This window comes from Ovis canadensis, chromosome 19 (assembly GCF_042477335.2).
Source record: "Ovis canadensis isolate MfBH-ARS-UI-01 breed Bighorn chromosome 19, ARS-UI_OviCan_v2, whole genome shotgun sequence".
Lineage (NCBI taxonomy): Eukaryota > Metazoa > Chordata > Mammalia > Artiodactyla > Bovidae > Ovis > Ovis canadensis.
Window position 1 is genome coordinate 32172023 of NC_091263.1, and position 16985 is coordinate 32189007.

Below are 16985 nucleotides of genomic sequence, written 5' to 3' on the forward strand. Positions count from 1 at the left end.
ATTGTATCGCATGGCTTCTTTTTTTCCTCAGCTGATATTGAAAGCTTAACCTCCCTGCTAGGAAACAGGGAGTGTTACAAAGAATAGCGTCTGTTTTGAAAAGAAGTTATTGATATCTTTGGGTTCATAGATCTTTTGGTAACTTAAAGGGAAGCCTTGGAATGATTGCAGTCTCTTCTCTCCTCCCTGAAGAAATAGGGTATTTAAGTATTCTTTATAGTGAGTTTGGTGAGGTAGGAAGCACTCTCTGTAGATTTGGGATGGGTTTTATCATTTGCTTCTCCGTCTGCCTTCTTGGAATTTCCTCATGGTGAACATTTCTTGGACATTTGTCATATCTAAAGTGCTATGGTACTTCATTTGTAAAATTAGTAGGGATAAAATTCAAGCTATTCAGTTTCATTACTTGTTTGAAATCTCGATTAAGATCAGTGAGGGAGGAAGTTTAATTTTATGAATAAAATGTAAGATATTTATAGTTTGTTGATTTTATTTCTTCCTCTCTTTCCCATCTGTCATTGCCATTTTATGATATTATGATTTTTGAAAATCTAATCTTCTAAACCAAATACCAGAAGAGTATTGGAAATAATTCCAGAGGTTTTTGGGAACAGGGCTGACATGCAGATCTTATATTTTCTTCTTTTACCTTTTATTTTCAAGGAACAAGTTTGTTCCCCGCTGTGATTCAGTTTTATTTAAAATAACATTCTTAAGAAAACATTTAGAATATATTTATTAGATTTTTAAATATAGATTTAGAATGTATTTATTTGGAAATTTATTTAGAATATTGGGTTGTCTAAGTGGGACTTTATTCTTGACCTAAGTAAGAAAATGTTGTTTTTGTATTTTTGCATAGCAGCCAGTCTGCATGTGTATTATAGTTTTTATAGCTTCAGCATGTAGAGCATCATTTATTGCTTTGGTTTATCCACTGTTGAGGTATGAATTTTTCTCCAGATGCTTATTTCAAGTTTAAAAATTTAAACAAAGAGGATGTACAATATCATTTCACCTTTCCTTATAGTATAGTTTAAAGCAGACTGGGTTTGGATTCAGGTAGAACTAGGTTTCCATCTTGATCCTACTTGATTTTTTTTTAAATTTTATTGTAACTGGAGGATAATTACAATATTGTGATGGGTGCTACCATACATCAGCACAGACTTCAGACCCTACTAGTTTTGATATGAGTGTGATCAAGATATTAAGCCTTTTTAGCTTCTTTTCCACATCTGAAAGATGGGAATACTATTGTGCACACTTTGAGGAATTGCTGTAAGGATTAGAAATGAAGAGATATATTAAAAGATACCCAGCATAGTACTGTATCTGAAACAGAGGAACCTAAGAAACTGTTCCTATCATTACTATCCTATGTATTTTATATATTTATATTGTATTGCTCTGATATATGTATGTGCACGCCCTGTGGAGCTGGTAAGAACTTGTGCTTGGTGGGCCTCTGCCTGTTTAACCAAATGGTCCCAGGTTGCATGTCCTGGGTTATAACAAGTATTTGCAGGGACTTTGACTAGTTACCAAAGTCCACGGACTTGATTGCATGGGTTTTATGACTGCCCATGTTTACCCAGAGACCTGTTTTCACTTTTGATTCTTAGCCACATTTTGAAAAGGTGAAGTTATTGTATAGTTAACTAACAGGCAAGATTTTCCTATATTTTATTGAGTCACAATTATTTTGAAAGTCCACAATTCATCCAGTTTGAATGTCAGTGATGAATGCTGTGAGGTGTTGTAATGCCAACTCAATTTAATATATAGGAGTAATGGAGATGGAAGGAAAGATTAGCAATTCAACTTTAAGTATCAGTTTTGGAATTAATATTTTCACACAGCTCGTTTATAAGTTATGTAAATTGCCATGAACAGTCTCATGGTTATAAATATCCATTAAACATTCATGGCTTCCAGATTTATGGCTGGAAGCCATGAATGGCTCCTCAGCTAGATCTCTTTCCAAAATATCAGCCTCATGTATCCAACTGCTTGTCTCACTTGCCTCTGCTTGGACCTCTTAAAACCAAAACTAAACTCTAATTCCATCTGCTGCCCCCACAAACCCCACTCCCAATCTGCTGCTCCATGGTCTTCCTTTTCTTAGTAAATGGCAGCTCCCTCCTTTAATTTGCTTAGGCCAAAAACCTTAAAGTCGTTCCTGACCCCTCTCTCTCACACTCACTCTTTTGTTTCATCAGTAAATCCCATTGGCTCTACGCTGTCGCTGCAGAATCTGACAACTTTCCCTCACTGTGCCAACATTATCCTCTCCCAGCCAGCGTCAGCCTCGGTACGATGCTAACTTCTTAGTGGCCTTCTTAACTCTTCTTTTGTCCTCTTTCAGTTCTTTTAAGGACAGAAACCTAAGTGATCCTTGAAAATAAAAAGTAGGTCATACTGCATGTTGTTCAGAGGTGGTTTCCTGTCTCGTTGAAGTAAAAGCCCTGTTTGTCTCTGTGGGAGTCCTCCCAGCCCTACAGAGCAGGCTCCCTGACTTATTCACCTGCTTGTCTCCACTTGGGTCATTCTGCTCCAGTCACAGTGACCTCTCCCTGCTTCTCAAACATGGTGATCACACTCTGATCTTAGAGACTTTGTACTTAAAAAACGAAACAGTGTTTCCCTAGATGTTCACATCCTTGAATTCTCCACTTTCTTTGGACTCTGTTTTTCATAGGCATCTTCTCAGTGAGATCTTCTATGACCATCCTGTAAAGAGTATCATCCCCTCCTCATTGTCAGCTTCCTTTTTTTCCACCCTATAGTACTTTTTACCTATGTTGAGAGTGTCTATTCGCTGTTCCTTTACTATAGTAAAGTATACATATATATAAAGTATAGAAACTGTTTTGTTCTTTATGATATTTCCACTGCTGAAATAAGCAGGAACATGGAAAAGTTAATGAATTTTGACTTTAGCATGAGGCATAACGTTATTATTGCCATGGTGCAACTCTCTGCCACGTTATTTTTTTGGAATGTATTGAAGTAAGAGAGCAAATCGGAAGAGAAAGATGCATCTGAGTTCTCTCTAGTACAGACACTTTGCTGACAGGTGTATCCTTGTAGTAGCTTGGAAGTGATTTATCCGTGACAGTTTTATCCAGCAGTTGAATAGTGTGCCTTTTACTTTGTTATAATGAGATGAAAGCTTTTCTGAGAACCTTCTTTGAACCAAACCCAGATCCTAGAAGAGAAGGACTGGTAATGATTGCAGTTCTTTATTTTTACTTTATTTCTGTTTTGTCACAAAGATGTATTTTCTTTGTAGGAATGTTTTGAATTATATCTGAATCTCTTTAATATATAATACTACTCTTCAAGTTTCTGTTTGTTTCTTTGTTGGCTTTGATGAGTAGTCTTCTTCAAGGAATTTGTCCATTTCATCTAAAATTATAGCTTTATTGGTATGAAGTGTCTATAATATCCTCTTATTATCTTTGAATTTCTGTGGGGATTTTAGTGATATCTCCTTTTAATTCTTTGCTTTTGTGTTTTGTATTTTCACTCATTTTTCTTGCTTGTTCTTGCTAGGGCTTTCCTAATTTTGTTCATTTTTTCACAGAACCAGCTTTTGGCTTTACCAGTTTTTTTTGTATGCTTACTTTTTCACTAGTATCTGTTATTACTATCTTCTTTGGGTGTAATTTGCTGTTAATTTCCTAACCTTTTATATTGGAAATTTAGGACATTGATTTTCAGTTTTTCTATTAACTTATAAATTGTTCACTAATGACTGTTTTGGTGAACTCCAAAGCTGTTGTTCACTTCAGAATATTTTCTGATCTTCATTGTTGTTTGACTTAAGGAATTATTTAGAAGTGTGGTGCTTCATTTCTTAACATTTGGAGATTTTCTAGTTATTTTTTCATTATTGAGTTTTATGTGAATTCACAGTGGTCACAGAAGATATACTGAATTATTTCATTCCTTGTAAATTTCTTGAGATTTACTTTATGGCCCAGAACATGATCTATGCTAATGAATGTGCCCTGTATACTTGAGAATATTGTATATTCTCCATTGGTGAGATGTGATGTTTTTAATTTGTTAATTGTATCAATTTGGTTAATTGGATTGGTTCAGATCTTCTGTATTCTTACTGATTCTTGTCTGTTTTGTTAGAGTGATGTGTTTAAATGCATATGTGCTTTTATTTAAACCAACGATTATTGTGAATTGGCTATATCTCTCTTTAGTTCTGTCAATTTTTGCTTTATACATTTGAAGCTATGCTATGAAATGAATAAAGTTTATGAGTTTATGGCTTCTAATTAAATTGATCATTTTGTCAAAGTGAGATGCACCTCTTTCTCAGTGCTTTTGCCTTAACATCTATTTTGTCTGTTGTTGGTGTTGTCACATTGACTTTCTTTTGGTTTGTATTTATTTACGTGGTACATCTTTTCTCATCCTTTTTCCTCTAATCTTTCTGCATCTTTTAAAAATGGTTTCTTTTAAATAGTATATAGCTGCATTTTACTTTATTTTTTAATCTAGTCTGACAAGTTTTGTCTTTCAGTTGGAGTATGTATCATTGTATTTAATTGGTCACAGTAATATTTTTGCATTATTTAATTCCTCTTTTTTTACTGTCTTGAGTTATTTTACTTCCATGTATGTTATAAATTCCCTAAGACATCGCTAGTGTATTTTAAAAGTCAATAAATACTGTTGGGTCTAGCCACATATTTTCTTTTTCTGGAGCTGTTGATTCTTGTGGACACTTTATATGCGTCTGTCTATAATCATTTTCTCTATGCTCAGTAACAGTTCTTGCAGTATTTCTTGTCTGCTGATGAAGAATTCTTATAGCTTTTGTTTGCTTGAGAATGTATTTTGCTTTCATTCTGGAAGAATATTTTCAATAGGAATAGGATTCAGTTTGATTTTTTTACCTGTACTTTTAAGATGACATTCTGTTATCTTCTTTCTTCTATAGTCTTGTTGACAAGTCAGTGATATTTCTTACTGTTATTTCCTTAGAGCCATTGTTCTTAACTGGGAATGATTTTGCTTTCTTTTTACCTCTTTCTCCAGGAAACATTTGATAATGTCTGGACATGTTTTGGTTGTCCTAGTCTGAGGTTAGGGGTGTTATGCTATTGACATTTCTATAAGGCATGGAAAAGTCTCTATAGCAAAAAATTATTCAACTCAGTGTTGATAATGCCAAGGTTGAGGAACTGTGCCTTAGAGGTAGTATATCTTATTTTTCTCTGGTTGTTTAAAAGATTTTCTCTGTATTTTTTTCAGTAGTTTGGTTATGTTTGCCTAGATTTCATTTTCTTTGTTTATCCTTTTGGGATTGATTTTAATTCCCTCTTAGAGTATACGTTATTTTATTCATTTGCCTATTTTTTCTTTTTTCTTTAACATATTGGTCAGAGTTCTTTTGAAATTCTTCTAATGCTACTCAGATCACATCTGGATCTGCTTCTAATGATTATTTTGTCTCTTAGTTAGTGGCTAATGTCTTCTTTGCATGCCTAGTAATTTTAAAATGTGTGTTGAATATTATGAATGAAATGTTATAGAGGCTGTGAATTGTCTTCCTTTGAAAGATGTTGAATTTTGTTCTGACAGGTTAAATTACTAGCTCTTCACTTATTCCGTCAAGCCCTGGTTTAATTTCTGTTGGATTTGCTCTGTTTCACTTTTGTTTCTATTTCTAGAGGAGGATCCTTCTTCTTAAGGTGTAGCCTTTGTGGGGTTTCAACTGAATGTCTAGAATCTTTACCAGAGTCTCTCGACTTTGGCTGGGTTCAGATTCCAACAGTTTCCCTGTACTGACCTTGAGAATCTTAGCCTCGTGACATCTGCTTCCTGTCAGGTCTTCTGTGACTTCGTCTTATGCTTCTGCAGCCCTGGAGATGATCAATAATTAAGGAACATTTCTCAGCAGATTTTTAGGGTATTTTGTGGCTACTCCCTGCTCAGCACCCTGTGCCTCCAGTCCTAGCAACTTTTGTCCAGAGCTCTGATCTCTATTCCCTCTACCCAGAGAGATCTGTGGTCCCTGTTTTGACTTTAATACCCAACTCCCAGAGCATGCTTCCATGGGAAATTCTTGTGGAAATGTTGGATCACCTCAAGTTTCTCTTCTTTCTCAGGGAGAGTAGCCTTGTGTTGATTATAGATCATGCTTATAAATGGTTTTGTATGTTTTGTTGAAATTTTAAAGTTATTTGTGATTGGAGAGTAAGTCTCATACAAGCTATTCTCCATGGCCAGAAACTCAGGTCCCTTTGTTATCTTTTATAGACAGATTAACTGCTTTTAAAGTCAGATTTATTGCTTTGTATTTTATTCTAGAAGAAACAGTGGTTGCCATTATGCAGTAAGTTCTGTATTTCACAGAAACAAATGTTAATTGAGAAAACAGCTTATGTCAGTTAAGTTGTGTATATGTAAGCTGACATCTTTATTATCTGTTGTGTTTTCTGTGCTTCAAGGAATCGTCTGTTGCAGTTTGCCTTAGAGTCACCACCCATCTCTGCTGCTTCCTCCTCTTCAAAGAACCTGGCCACCAAAACAGACACTGCTGTAGCCTTCAGACATTCATTAAAACAAGGAAGCAAGTTAATGGAGAATTTCTTGATCAGAGAAAGTGGTGGTTCTACGTCAGAGTTGTTGATAAAAGAGAATGAAAGCAAATTAAGCCCTCAGAAAAAGCCGAGCTCTCCTGCGAAGACCCGAGGGACTCCTTCTGCAGAAAAGTCAGCTCCAGGTTCCTCAGAGTACAGTGTTCCTGAGACACCCTCTACATCAGCCTTGAAACAGGCTACTAAAGGTAGGAAATTATCTTCACATGTTTTATTTTCTTAGTGGAAACCTTCCTATCCCGCATGATATAATGAATAAGCAGGATTTTTGCGGGGAAAGGATGGGAAAGGGCAGACCTCGTAACAGCCTTGCACATGGATGGAGGCAGTGCTTCCAGATACGTTCTCTTTCTCCTCATAGAATAGGAATTCAGGCTGATGGCAGGAAAAAGTAAGCATTTTTAGTTAGTTTATGCTTCACATATGGCTTTGTGTTTTTCAGCTTTTCTCCCCCCCGCATCCTTCATGTCAGCTCCAGTTTAATATTGAAGAGCTCTTTTTATCTTATTATATCATCACTTGAATATTTCCAAGCTGTTTTGACTGGAATTTATATAGCCTTGGACAGTTTGACTGCTACCCTGCCGGTCCATCCTTGTTTCTCATCTCTTCCTCTCAAAAATCCTTCTGCTCTAGCCAAGCTGATCTCCCCTTTATTCCTTGAAAATGCTCAGGGATTAAAAACCTATAGCTTGTCACCTGTTTTTATAAACACAGCCTCACTGGAACACAGCCATGCCCATTTGTTTACCTGTTGTCTACAGCTGCTTTCACGCTAATGACTTAGTTTGTTGGCTGGGTCAGAGACCATCTGGCCCCCAAAAGCCTGAATCTTTGCTACCTGAGCCTTGACTGAAAATGTCTGCCAACCCCATTCCGCCTTTCCAGACTCTGTAGGCCTAGCCATTCTTCAGTTATGTCATATACTATTGGTCTCTCACATCACTAAAGTGTGGTGGCGCTTGTTTTCTGGACAGTTTACTTAGCTTTTTGATGACTAGGTCAACTTGTTTAACCTCTTGTTTCCATATCTTATTGCCAGTGAAGTTCAGAACACCTTTAGGCAGAAGCTCTTGTCTTAGACATCTTTGGTATGCCCATACCACACACAGTGCAGGGCTGTTGCTGCTGCTGCTGCTGCTAAGTCACTTCAGTCGTGTCCCACTCTGTGTGACCCCATAGACGGCAGGGCTGTTAGTGGTTACCAAACTCAGGTTGAAATTAATTCGTTAGTACTTGAGTGTTTACATTTCATATAGATACGTGAATTTTTTACTTGTATTTCCTAGCATATTTTATCTTTGGTCAGTTTTTGATCAGTTGACAGTTTTTATTATAGTGTTTTTAAGTGGATATTTTTCCCTGAGCAGAACCTGAAATCTTGTAGTGAACCCATAGCGTGTAAAGTAGATAAAATTTGCTTTGCTCCATTAAAGTGGAGATGGAGGGCCTCAACTCCCCGATATCCCTGCCTGTTATCCATGGTGGCCTCTAGGCCCTGAGGCACCTCCAGAGGTCCCTGAAGCTCTATCAGTTTCTGCTTTTTAATGCTACACTTATATAGGCATACCTTGAAGAAATTGTAGGTTTGGTTCTGCAATAGGACCGATACCACAATAAAGTGAGTCATTTGAACTTTCTTGTTTCCCGGTGTGTATAAATGTTATGTTTATGCTGTACTGTAGTCTGTTATGTATGCAGTAGCATTATTTCTAAAAAAAAGTACACACCTTAATTTAAAAATACTTTATTGCTTAAAAATGCTGACAGTCTTACTCTTCACCAGAGAAGGCAAGAGTAGGAGAAAGACAGTCTCTTCAGCAAGTGGTGTTGGGATAGCTGGACAGCCACATGTAAATCAGTGAAATTAGAACACACCCTCACACTGTACACAAGAGTAATTTCAAAATGTTTTGAAGACTTAAATATGAAACATGACACCATAAAACTCCTAGAAGAAAACGTAGATAAAATGTACTAGTTTTCTTAAGTCAATCTCCCAAGGCAGAAATAAAAGCAAAGATAAACACATGGGACCTAATCAAATTTATAAGCTTTTGCACAGCAAAGGAAATCATAAAGCAAATAGACAACCTGCAGACTAGGGGAAAATATTTCCAGGTGATGCAACCAATAAGAGCTTAATTTCCAACATATACAAACTGCTCATAAAACTCAATAATAAAAAACAAACAAGTGGATCAATAAATAGGCAGAAGAGCTAAATAGAAATTTCCCTGAAGAAGACATACAGATGGCCAGTAGGCACATGAAAAGATGTTCAAAATGGCTGATTACTCAGTTCAGTTCAGTCACTCAGTCGTTTCTGACTCTTTGGGACCCCATGGACTGCAGCGTGCCAGGCTTCCCTGTCCATCACCAACTCCCGGAGCTTGCTCAAATTCATGTCCAATGAGTCGGTGATGCCATCCAACCATCTCATCCTCTGTCATCCCCTTTTCCTGCCTTCAATCCTTCCCAGCATCAGGGTCTTTTCAAATGAGTCAGTTCTTTGCATCAGGTGGCCAAAGTATTGGAGTTTCAGCTTCAGCATCCATCCTTCCAATGAATATTTAAGGCTGATTTCCTTTAGGATGGACTGGTTGGATCTCCTTGCAGTCCAAGGGACTTTCATGAGCCTTCTTCAACACCACAGTTCAAAAGCATCAATTCTTTGGCACTCAGCTTTCTTTATAATCCAACTCTCACATCCATACATGACTACTGGAAAAACCATAGGTTTGACTCTACAGACCTTTGTTGACAAAGTAATGTCTCTGCTTTTGAATATGCTACCTAGGTTGGTCATAACTTTTCTTCCAAGGAGTAAGCGTCTTTTAATTTCATGGCTGCAGTTACCATCTGCAGTGATTTTGGAGCCCCCCAAAATAAAGTCAGCCACTGTTTCCCCATCTGTTTGCCATGAAGTGGTGGGACCAGATGCCATGATCTTAGTTTTCTTAATGTTGAGCTTTAAGGCAACTTTTTCACTCTTCTCTTTAAGTTTCATCAAGAGGTTCTTTAGCTCTTCTTCGCTTTCTGCTGTAAGTATGGTGTCATCTGAATATCTGAGGTTATTGATATTTCTCCCGGCAATCTTGATTCCAGCTTGTGCTTCATCCAGTCCAGCATTTCTCATGATGTACTCTGGAAAAAAGTTAAATAAGCAGGGTGACAATATACAGCCTTGATGTACTCCTTTCCCAATTTCGAACCAGTCTGTTGTTCCATGTCCAGTTCTAACTGTTGCTTCTTGACCTGCATACAGATTTCTCAGGAGGCATGTCAGGGGGTCCGGTATTCCCATCTCTTTAAGAATTTTCCACAGTTTGTTGTGATCCACACAGTCAAGGCTTTGGCATAGTCAATAAAGCAGAAGTAGAAGTTTTTCTGGTCTGTCTTGCTTTTTTTGATGATCCAACGGATGTTGGCAATTTGACCTCTGGTTCCTCTGCCTTTTCTAAATCCAGCTCGAACATCTGGAAATTGATGGCTCATGTACTGTTGAAGCCTTGCTTGGAGAATTTTGAGCATTACTTTGCTAGTGTGTGAGATGAGTGCAATTGTGGGGTAGTTTGAGCATTCGTTGGCATTGCCTTTCTTTGGGATTGGAATGAAAACTGACCTTTTCCAGTCCTGTGGCCACTGCTGAGTTTTTCAAATTTGCTGGCATATTGCATGCAGCACTTTAACACCATCATCTTTTAGGACTTAGGGTTCTAGGCTGATTATTAGAGAAATACAAGTCAAAATTAGGATGAGGTACTACCTCACACCGATCAGAATGGCCATTGTTAAAAAGTCTACAAGTAACAAATGCTGGAAAGCGTGTGTGAAAAGGGAACCCTTCTACACTGTTGGTGGGAAGTAAATTGACGCAACTGCTATGGAAAACAGTATGGAGTTTCCGTAAACACAAAATAAAGAGTTGTCATATGATTCAGGAATCCTACTCCTAGACATGTATCTAGGGAAAACTCTTACTCAAGAATGTACATGCACCCCTATGTTCATATCAGCACTGTTGATAATAGCCATGACCATGGAAGACATGGAAGCAACTTAAATGTCCATTGACAGATAAATGGACAAGGAAGGTATAATACATGTATGCAATGGAATATTACACAGCCATAAAAAAGAATGAAATGTCATTTACACTGACATAGTTGGACCTAGAGATTATCATACTAAGTAAAGTACATCAGAAAGAGACAAATGCCCTATAATATCATTTATGTGTGAAATCTAAAATACACACAAGTGAACTTATTTCTGAGACTCACAGATGTAGCAAACAAACATGGTTACCAAAAGGTGAAGGGAGTACGGTAGGGATAAATTAGGAGTTTGGGATTAGTAGATACAAACTCGGAGAAGGCAATGGCACTCCACTCCAGTACTCTTGCCTGGAAAATCCAATGGACAGAGGAGCCTGGTAGGTTGCAGTCCATGGGGTTGCTAAGGGTCAGACACGACTGAGCGACTTCCCTTTCACTTTTCACTTTCATGCATTGGAGAAGGAAATGGCAACTCACTCCAGTGTTCTTGCCTGGAGAATCCCAGGGATGGGGGAGCCTGGTGGGCTACCATCTGTGGGGTCACACAGAGTCAGACATGACTGAAGCGACGTAGCAGTAGCAGCAGATACAAACTATTCAATATAAAAAAGATAAACAATGAAGTCCTACTATGTAGCACAGAGAACTATATTCAATATCCTGTAACAAACCATAATGGAAAGTAACATTAAAAGGCATATGTGTGTATGTATATATATATATATACATATATATATATATACACACACACACACACACACAACTGAATCACTGTGCTGTATACCAGAAACTGACAACACTGTAAATCAACTGTTCTTCAATTTAAAAAAAAAATGTTGACCACCATCTGGCAATGCAGGGTTGCCACAAATTTTCAGTTTGTTAAAAATTTTAAAAATGCAGTATCTGCAAAGTGCAATAAAGTGAAGTACAATAAAATGAGGTATGCCTTTCATTACAAATGAGGGCTAAATGAACACATTTGTAGTCATTAATAATTTGAACAGTAGTTGGTCCAACCAGTTCATGTTTCTATCAGCTCTATATACCCTTCCCCAACTCTGCTCCTCTGGCAAATATTTTTATCTTACTCAGGTTGTTATGACTGCTTCAGTGCTGTACATGAATGGTTCCTAAGACTTAGTATAAACTCAAGATTAGTTTTATAGCTTGGTCATGCCTTGGTAGAAAAGATTTAACTAAAGCACTTTCTAATAAAAGTAATTCCAGACTTCTTTGAAATCTCTTCTTCTAGGCTAGGATTCTAATTACGTGATTTTCCACAATGTAGCCCTTGTAAGGGCTGTTCCACTTAAGCAGTCTGTTCCCCCCTGCTGCCCTGAGGTGTCTTGTTTTTCTCTTCTGCTTTTCTAAATGCATGTTAAGGTTGGGTTTCATTTTTTAATGTTAGTTGTTGAAAGATACCTGGTTGTATTGTTTTCACTCTTTCTACAAATAATAAAATCTTTTTCTCTTTTTGAAAAATACAGTGGATTGTCCTGTTTGTGGGGTTAAAATTCCAGAAAATCATATTAATAAGCACTTGGACAGCTGTTTATCACGTGAAGAGAAGAAAGAAAGCCTCAGAAGGTAAGAAAGTGGAGCATGATTGTTGAGCCACATTAGTCACTTTAGCTTGTGCTTTTAAAAATATTAGCTGACTGTCCATTCTCTCTCCTTGTTCTTTCCACAACTCCCACCTTGCCAAATATAGTTAACTTTACTATATGCTAATAAATTTGACTTAATAAGAAATTTGATTTAGAATTCAGTTCTTTTTAGGCTTATTTTCTTCTTTTAGAATTTTAGAACTACCATAAAGCCCTTGGCCCGAGAAAGCAAGGCTAGACTCTGAATATAGAACACATCAAATCTTTTTTTGGTTCTTAAGAATCTTAGAAGTTTAAATTAGTAAAATCTAGCTTTTCAAAAATTCTGAATAATTACTGTATGCACATGATATACTGTGTACTGCGGCTGCTGCTGCTAAGTCGCTTCAGTTGTGTCTGACTCTATGTGACCCCATAGATGGCAGCCCACCAGGCTCCCGTGTCCCTGGGATTCTCCAGGCAAGAACACTGAAGTGGGTTGCCATTTCCTTCTCCAATGCATGAAAGTGAAAAGTGAAAGTGAAGTCGCTCAGCCATGTCCGACTCTTAGCGACCCCATGGACTGCAGCCTACCAGGCTCCTCCGTCCGTGGATTTTTCAGGCAAGAGTACTGGAGTGGGGTGCCATTGTCTTCTCACATGACATTAAATAGTATAGAAGGATTTTTTTTTAGAAAATACAGAATCATTTATTCTTTCAACAAATAATTATTAAGCACATAACCATGTACCAGGCTCTGTTAAGCATTGGTGAATGAAAATCAGATACTCTTCCCTTAATACCCATTTTTTCCTGGAAGGATGTAATCAGTAGGCTTGCATTTTGAAGGCAATGATTTTCCCTGGTGATTGCTTATGTGTAAGTTTGCAGTTGTATAGTTTGTCTGTGGAGCAGATTCAAAAGGGAATGTGTGATATACAGTTTGTGTGTGTGTGTGTGTGTGTGTGTGTGTGTGTGCATCTCTATGTGTATGTCCCCTGCCAACTACCCGGGTGAGATAATTTAAGTTGTCAACCCAGTATTTTTACCTAAGCTCACGCTACTTTGCCTCCCCTATATATCAAAATCACGATAGGTTATTAAACTTGATCATTATTGTTACACGTGTAAGTTAATCAAATTTTAATCAAAGTTACCTTGCAAGGTGTTATAGAATCTGTGATAATGAAGATAATAAGGCAGCTGAAGCCACAAATTAGATGAGTCTGATGCTGAAGGGAAGACGTGAGATGAGATGGCAGTTTGGGGAAGGAATAAGGAGCAAGATCAGGGAAGATTTTATTTTTTAGAATGGAAGTTATATAAGCCTTTAACGTCCTTCTTTATACTATCTCCAGGGAGAGGGCAGATGATACAAGGAGCAAGAGAGCAAAAGTCCAGTAATGAAGTGTATTTGACATGCAGAAAGAGCCTTTCTTCTGAAACAGGATGGAAAGAGGAGGGACTAGGTGATAATTCAGAGATCTGGGGAGGAGAGGGAGGAAATGGGAGAAATTAATGGGATGTGGGAATGAGCAGAATGATTGGTTCTCATGTCTGGTTTGTTTGGAAGAACTTGGAAGAGTATTTTCCAGAAACCATGCTGATAAGGTAGGACTGTTTTGTTGGGTTTTGTGTGTGTGTGTGTGTGATTAAAGGTAAAATAGTGTCGCTTGGATTTTATGAGTAAATCGACAGTGAATGCAGGTTCCGAGGGACAAACTCTTGCTGTTACAATTTACAAAAGCTGACATATAAAGCACAGCAGTGCTTTATTGATTTACAGTGAGGGGCACCAATTGACAGTTCTTACTGTAGTGTTTTTAAGCATGATAGTTAACATTTTTCCTAGAACCTTTTTTTCAAGTGAAAATGGTGAACCATAACATATAGAACAGATAAAATTGGCCCTGTCCATTAAAGTGGAGATGGAGAATTGTGCTGTCCCCATCCCCCATTTCTCCCTGCATCCCTGTCTGATAGCCACTGTGGTCCTCAGCTCCTTGCGACAGATGTCTGTGAGGTCTTATAAGCACAGTACTTACCCCTAGTGGGTAAGTTTGTTGATGAGAATAGATTTTTAGGCAGCCTGGTTGAGATTTGGGATAAAGAAACTGGATCATTACAAGGATTATTTCCCATAAGCAGTGAGAATCTAATGGTCTAATGAAGACTCTTTCATTCTAATTCATTTGATTAATCTTTTAATTTTTAATTTCTTTAGAAATTTTTTTTCCCTAAAGAATGAGTTGGGAATATAGAAGCTGGGCATTTTCTCTTTGAAGAGTAAGGAATCAGCACTGATAATTTTGCTTGGACTGCTCTTTTTCTAGATGCATCCATCATATTCTCACACACTTAGCTCATTAGTTTATCTAAAGGTATACTCAGCCATGTATAATAAAGTTCAGGTTCCAGCTGTGGTTCTGAAGAGCTCTGTGGAATTACTGTAATCCTGCCAGTTACTCTAGCACAACTTAGGAGCACCGTTTTCTGTCTCTCTCTCTTACAGGAAGGTTCACTGTACAAGTTAGTGTGTTGAAGTCTTTGAGAATTCCTATATCAAACATAATTGTTGGATTTTGTTTAATCCAGTAATTCCTAAATTTATTTAACCCTAAAACCTTTTTGTTCTCATAACTCATTTTGCAAAGTTTGCATTTGTGAAGATACACTTAGGGAGACACTGAACCACCTTTCTCCTTAGTGACATCCTGATCTTGGACTCTGGTCATGTAAAAGAGTATACGATACTAAAAAAAGTTTCTCCACAGTTATCCCAACAGGTCATTTCTTAATGTGGATGATAGCCCTTAACCCATCCTTGGTAGATTCATATCAGAGGTGATCAAAGAATACTTTTCCTTTTGCTGTCCTCAGATTTTGAGAACCCTTAAATGAATTACTGTTTCACCAAATCATAGAAGAAAGATCAGTGTCATTTTCATGTTTTAGGAAACATTTATCAGACTTCATATTAAATTTTTTTAAACTTTTTAGTTTATATTGGAAGATAGTTGATTAACAGTGTTGTGATAGTTTCTGGTGTATAGCAAAGTGATTCAGTTATACATATACATGTATCTGTTCTTTCTCAAATTCTTTTCCCATTTAGGTTGTTACATAACAACTGAGCAGAGTTCCCTGTGCTACACAGTAGGTCCTTGTTGGTTATCCATTTTAAATATAGCAGTGTGTACATCATATTTTAAAATTCTTGACAGAAATTGTTGATTTCTGCTAGTGCTTTTCAATGTAAATGCCAGTGAACAAATAGTTTTCCATTAGAATTTCACAGTCATAAGCTTAATCATGTATCCTTAATAAAATACATGTTTTAGGTACAGACTTAATGAATTGTCCTTTACAGTATTCTTGTATAAATTCCTTCAAAATGTTTTTTAGGACTTGCTACCTCGTGTGATTTTTTTTATTCAGCTATAATACGGTAAAGAATATGCCTGCAGTGCAGGAGACCTAGGTTTGATCTCTGGATTGGGAACATCTCCTGGAGAAGGGCATGGCACCCAGCTCCAGTATTTTTGCCTGCCAGAGGAGCCTGGTGGGCTATAGTCTGTGGGGTCCCAAAGAGTTGGACACGTCTGTGCGACTTATACTGTTACTATAATCAGTGAGTCCAGTAGGCAGGCTGTCATTATAAGAACACTCTTCAGAAAAATGTAATCTCTTGAGGGTTTTAAGGGTTTTCTGCAATTAAACAGTTATTTCTGACTTTTAGTCTTTATTGATGGTGCATAAAAGAACTAATCTTGCCAGGAAATGGTGGTATTGGTTAATGGAGAAATGTTTGATTGTCTTCAGTCTGTATTCAGCTGTTTTCTCTCGTATGGTCATGGACCATTTGTATTAGATTTCCATGTGGAACCTTGTTAATAGAGATTTTAGATCTCCATTTAAGAGCTGAGCTGAGTCAGAATTGGTAGTTGCTGTGGCAAAATGATTGAAAATTGCATTTTTAATAAACTCTCCAGATGGTTCTGAGATGCTTTAAAGTTTGAGCAGCATGGCCTTGTGCCCACTAGGTATATGCAAGTCCTTTGTAAAATCTTGTTTTTTTTTTTTTTTTTTTGGATAAGCATATTATTGTCCAGTTTCTTTTAACTATTGCCTGAAATTTTGATATTTCATTTAAAAATGATTGCAGTTGTAGAGTCTACATTGAATACATATTTATTAAGCACCTAATTGCTGTAGCATTGAGCCAAGTGATGTACTCAGCTAGGTTATAATCAGATCGATTAAAATTCGTCAAGGAGTTCCTGTTTATAACATTTTCTCAAGTCATTAATATTCTTAGGTAGCTTGATTTCTGCATATTCCATTGAAAGAAGTAATGTTTATTAATTGGTTTTTTGGAGGGCGTAGAAGAAAGTCATTTGATTGGGCTTTGTTATATTTATAATTATAGCTCAGTGCTTATCATTGTGTTCATCATGAAGATACAATGAAGAGCCAAGTGGCAATTTAAAAAAATGTATATTTACTGATTTTTCATTTGGCTGTGCTGGATCTTAGTTGCAGCATGCAGGATCTAGTTCCCTGACCAGGAATCAAACCTGGGCCCCCAGCATTGGGAGAGCAGAGTCTTAGCCACTGGACTGCCAGGGAAGTCCCCAGGTGGTGATTTTGCTTATACACTTATTCTTTTCTTTTTTTATTTTTTAATTGAAGGAAAAAATTGCTTT

General features: G+C 37.2%; 1 protein-coding gene across 5 annotated transcripts in view; it reads left to right on the plus strand.

The window, feature by feature from the left end:
• Positions 1-16985, plus strand: part of RAD18 (RAD18 E3 ubiquitin protein ligase) — a 113438-nt gene that overhangs the window by 14334 nt on the left and 82119 nt on the right. For all 5 annotated transcript variants that reach the window (XM_069562094.1, XM_069562091.1, XM_069562092.1 and 2 more), the window contains exons 5-6: positions 6480-6817; positions 12181-12280. In XM_069562094.1, the coding sequence (XP_069418195.1) occupies positions 6480-6817; positions 12181-12280 (438 nt within the window). The remainder of the gene's footprint in view (positions 1-6479; positions 6818-12180; positions 12281-16985) is intronic.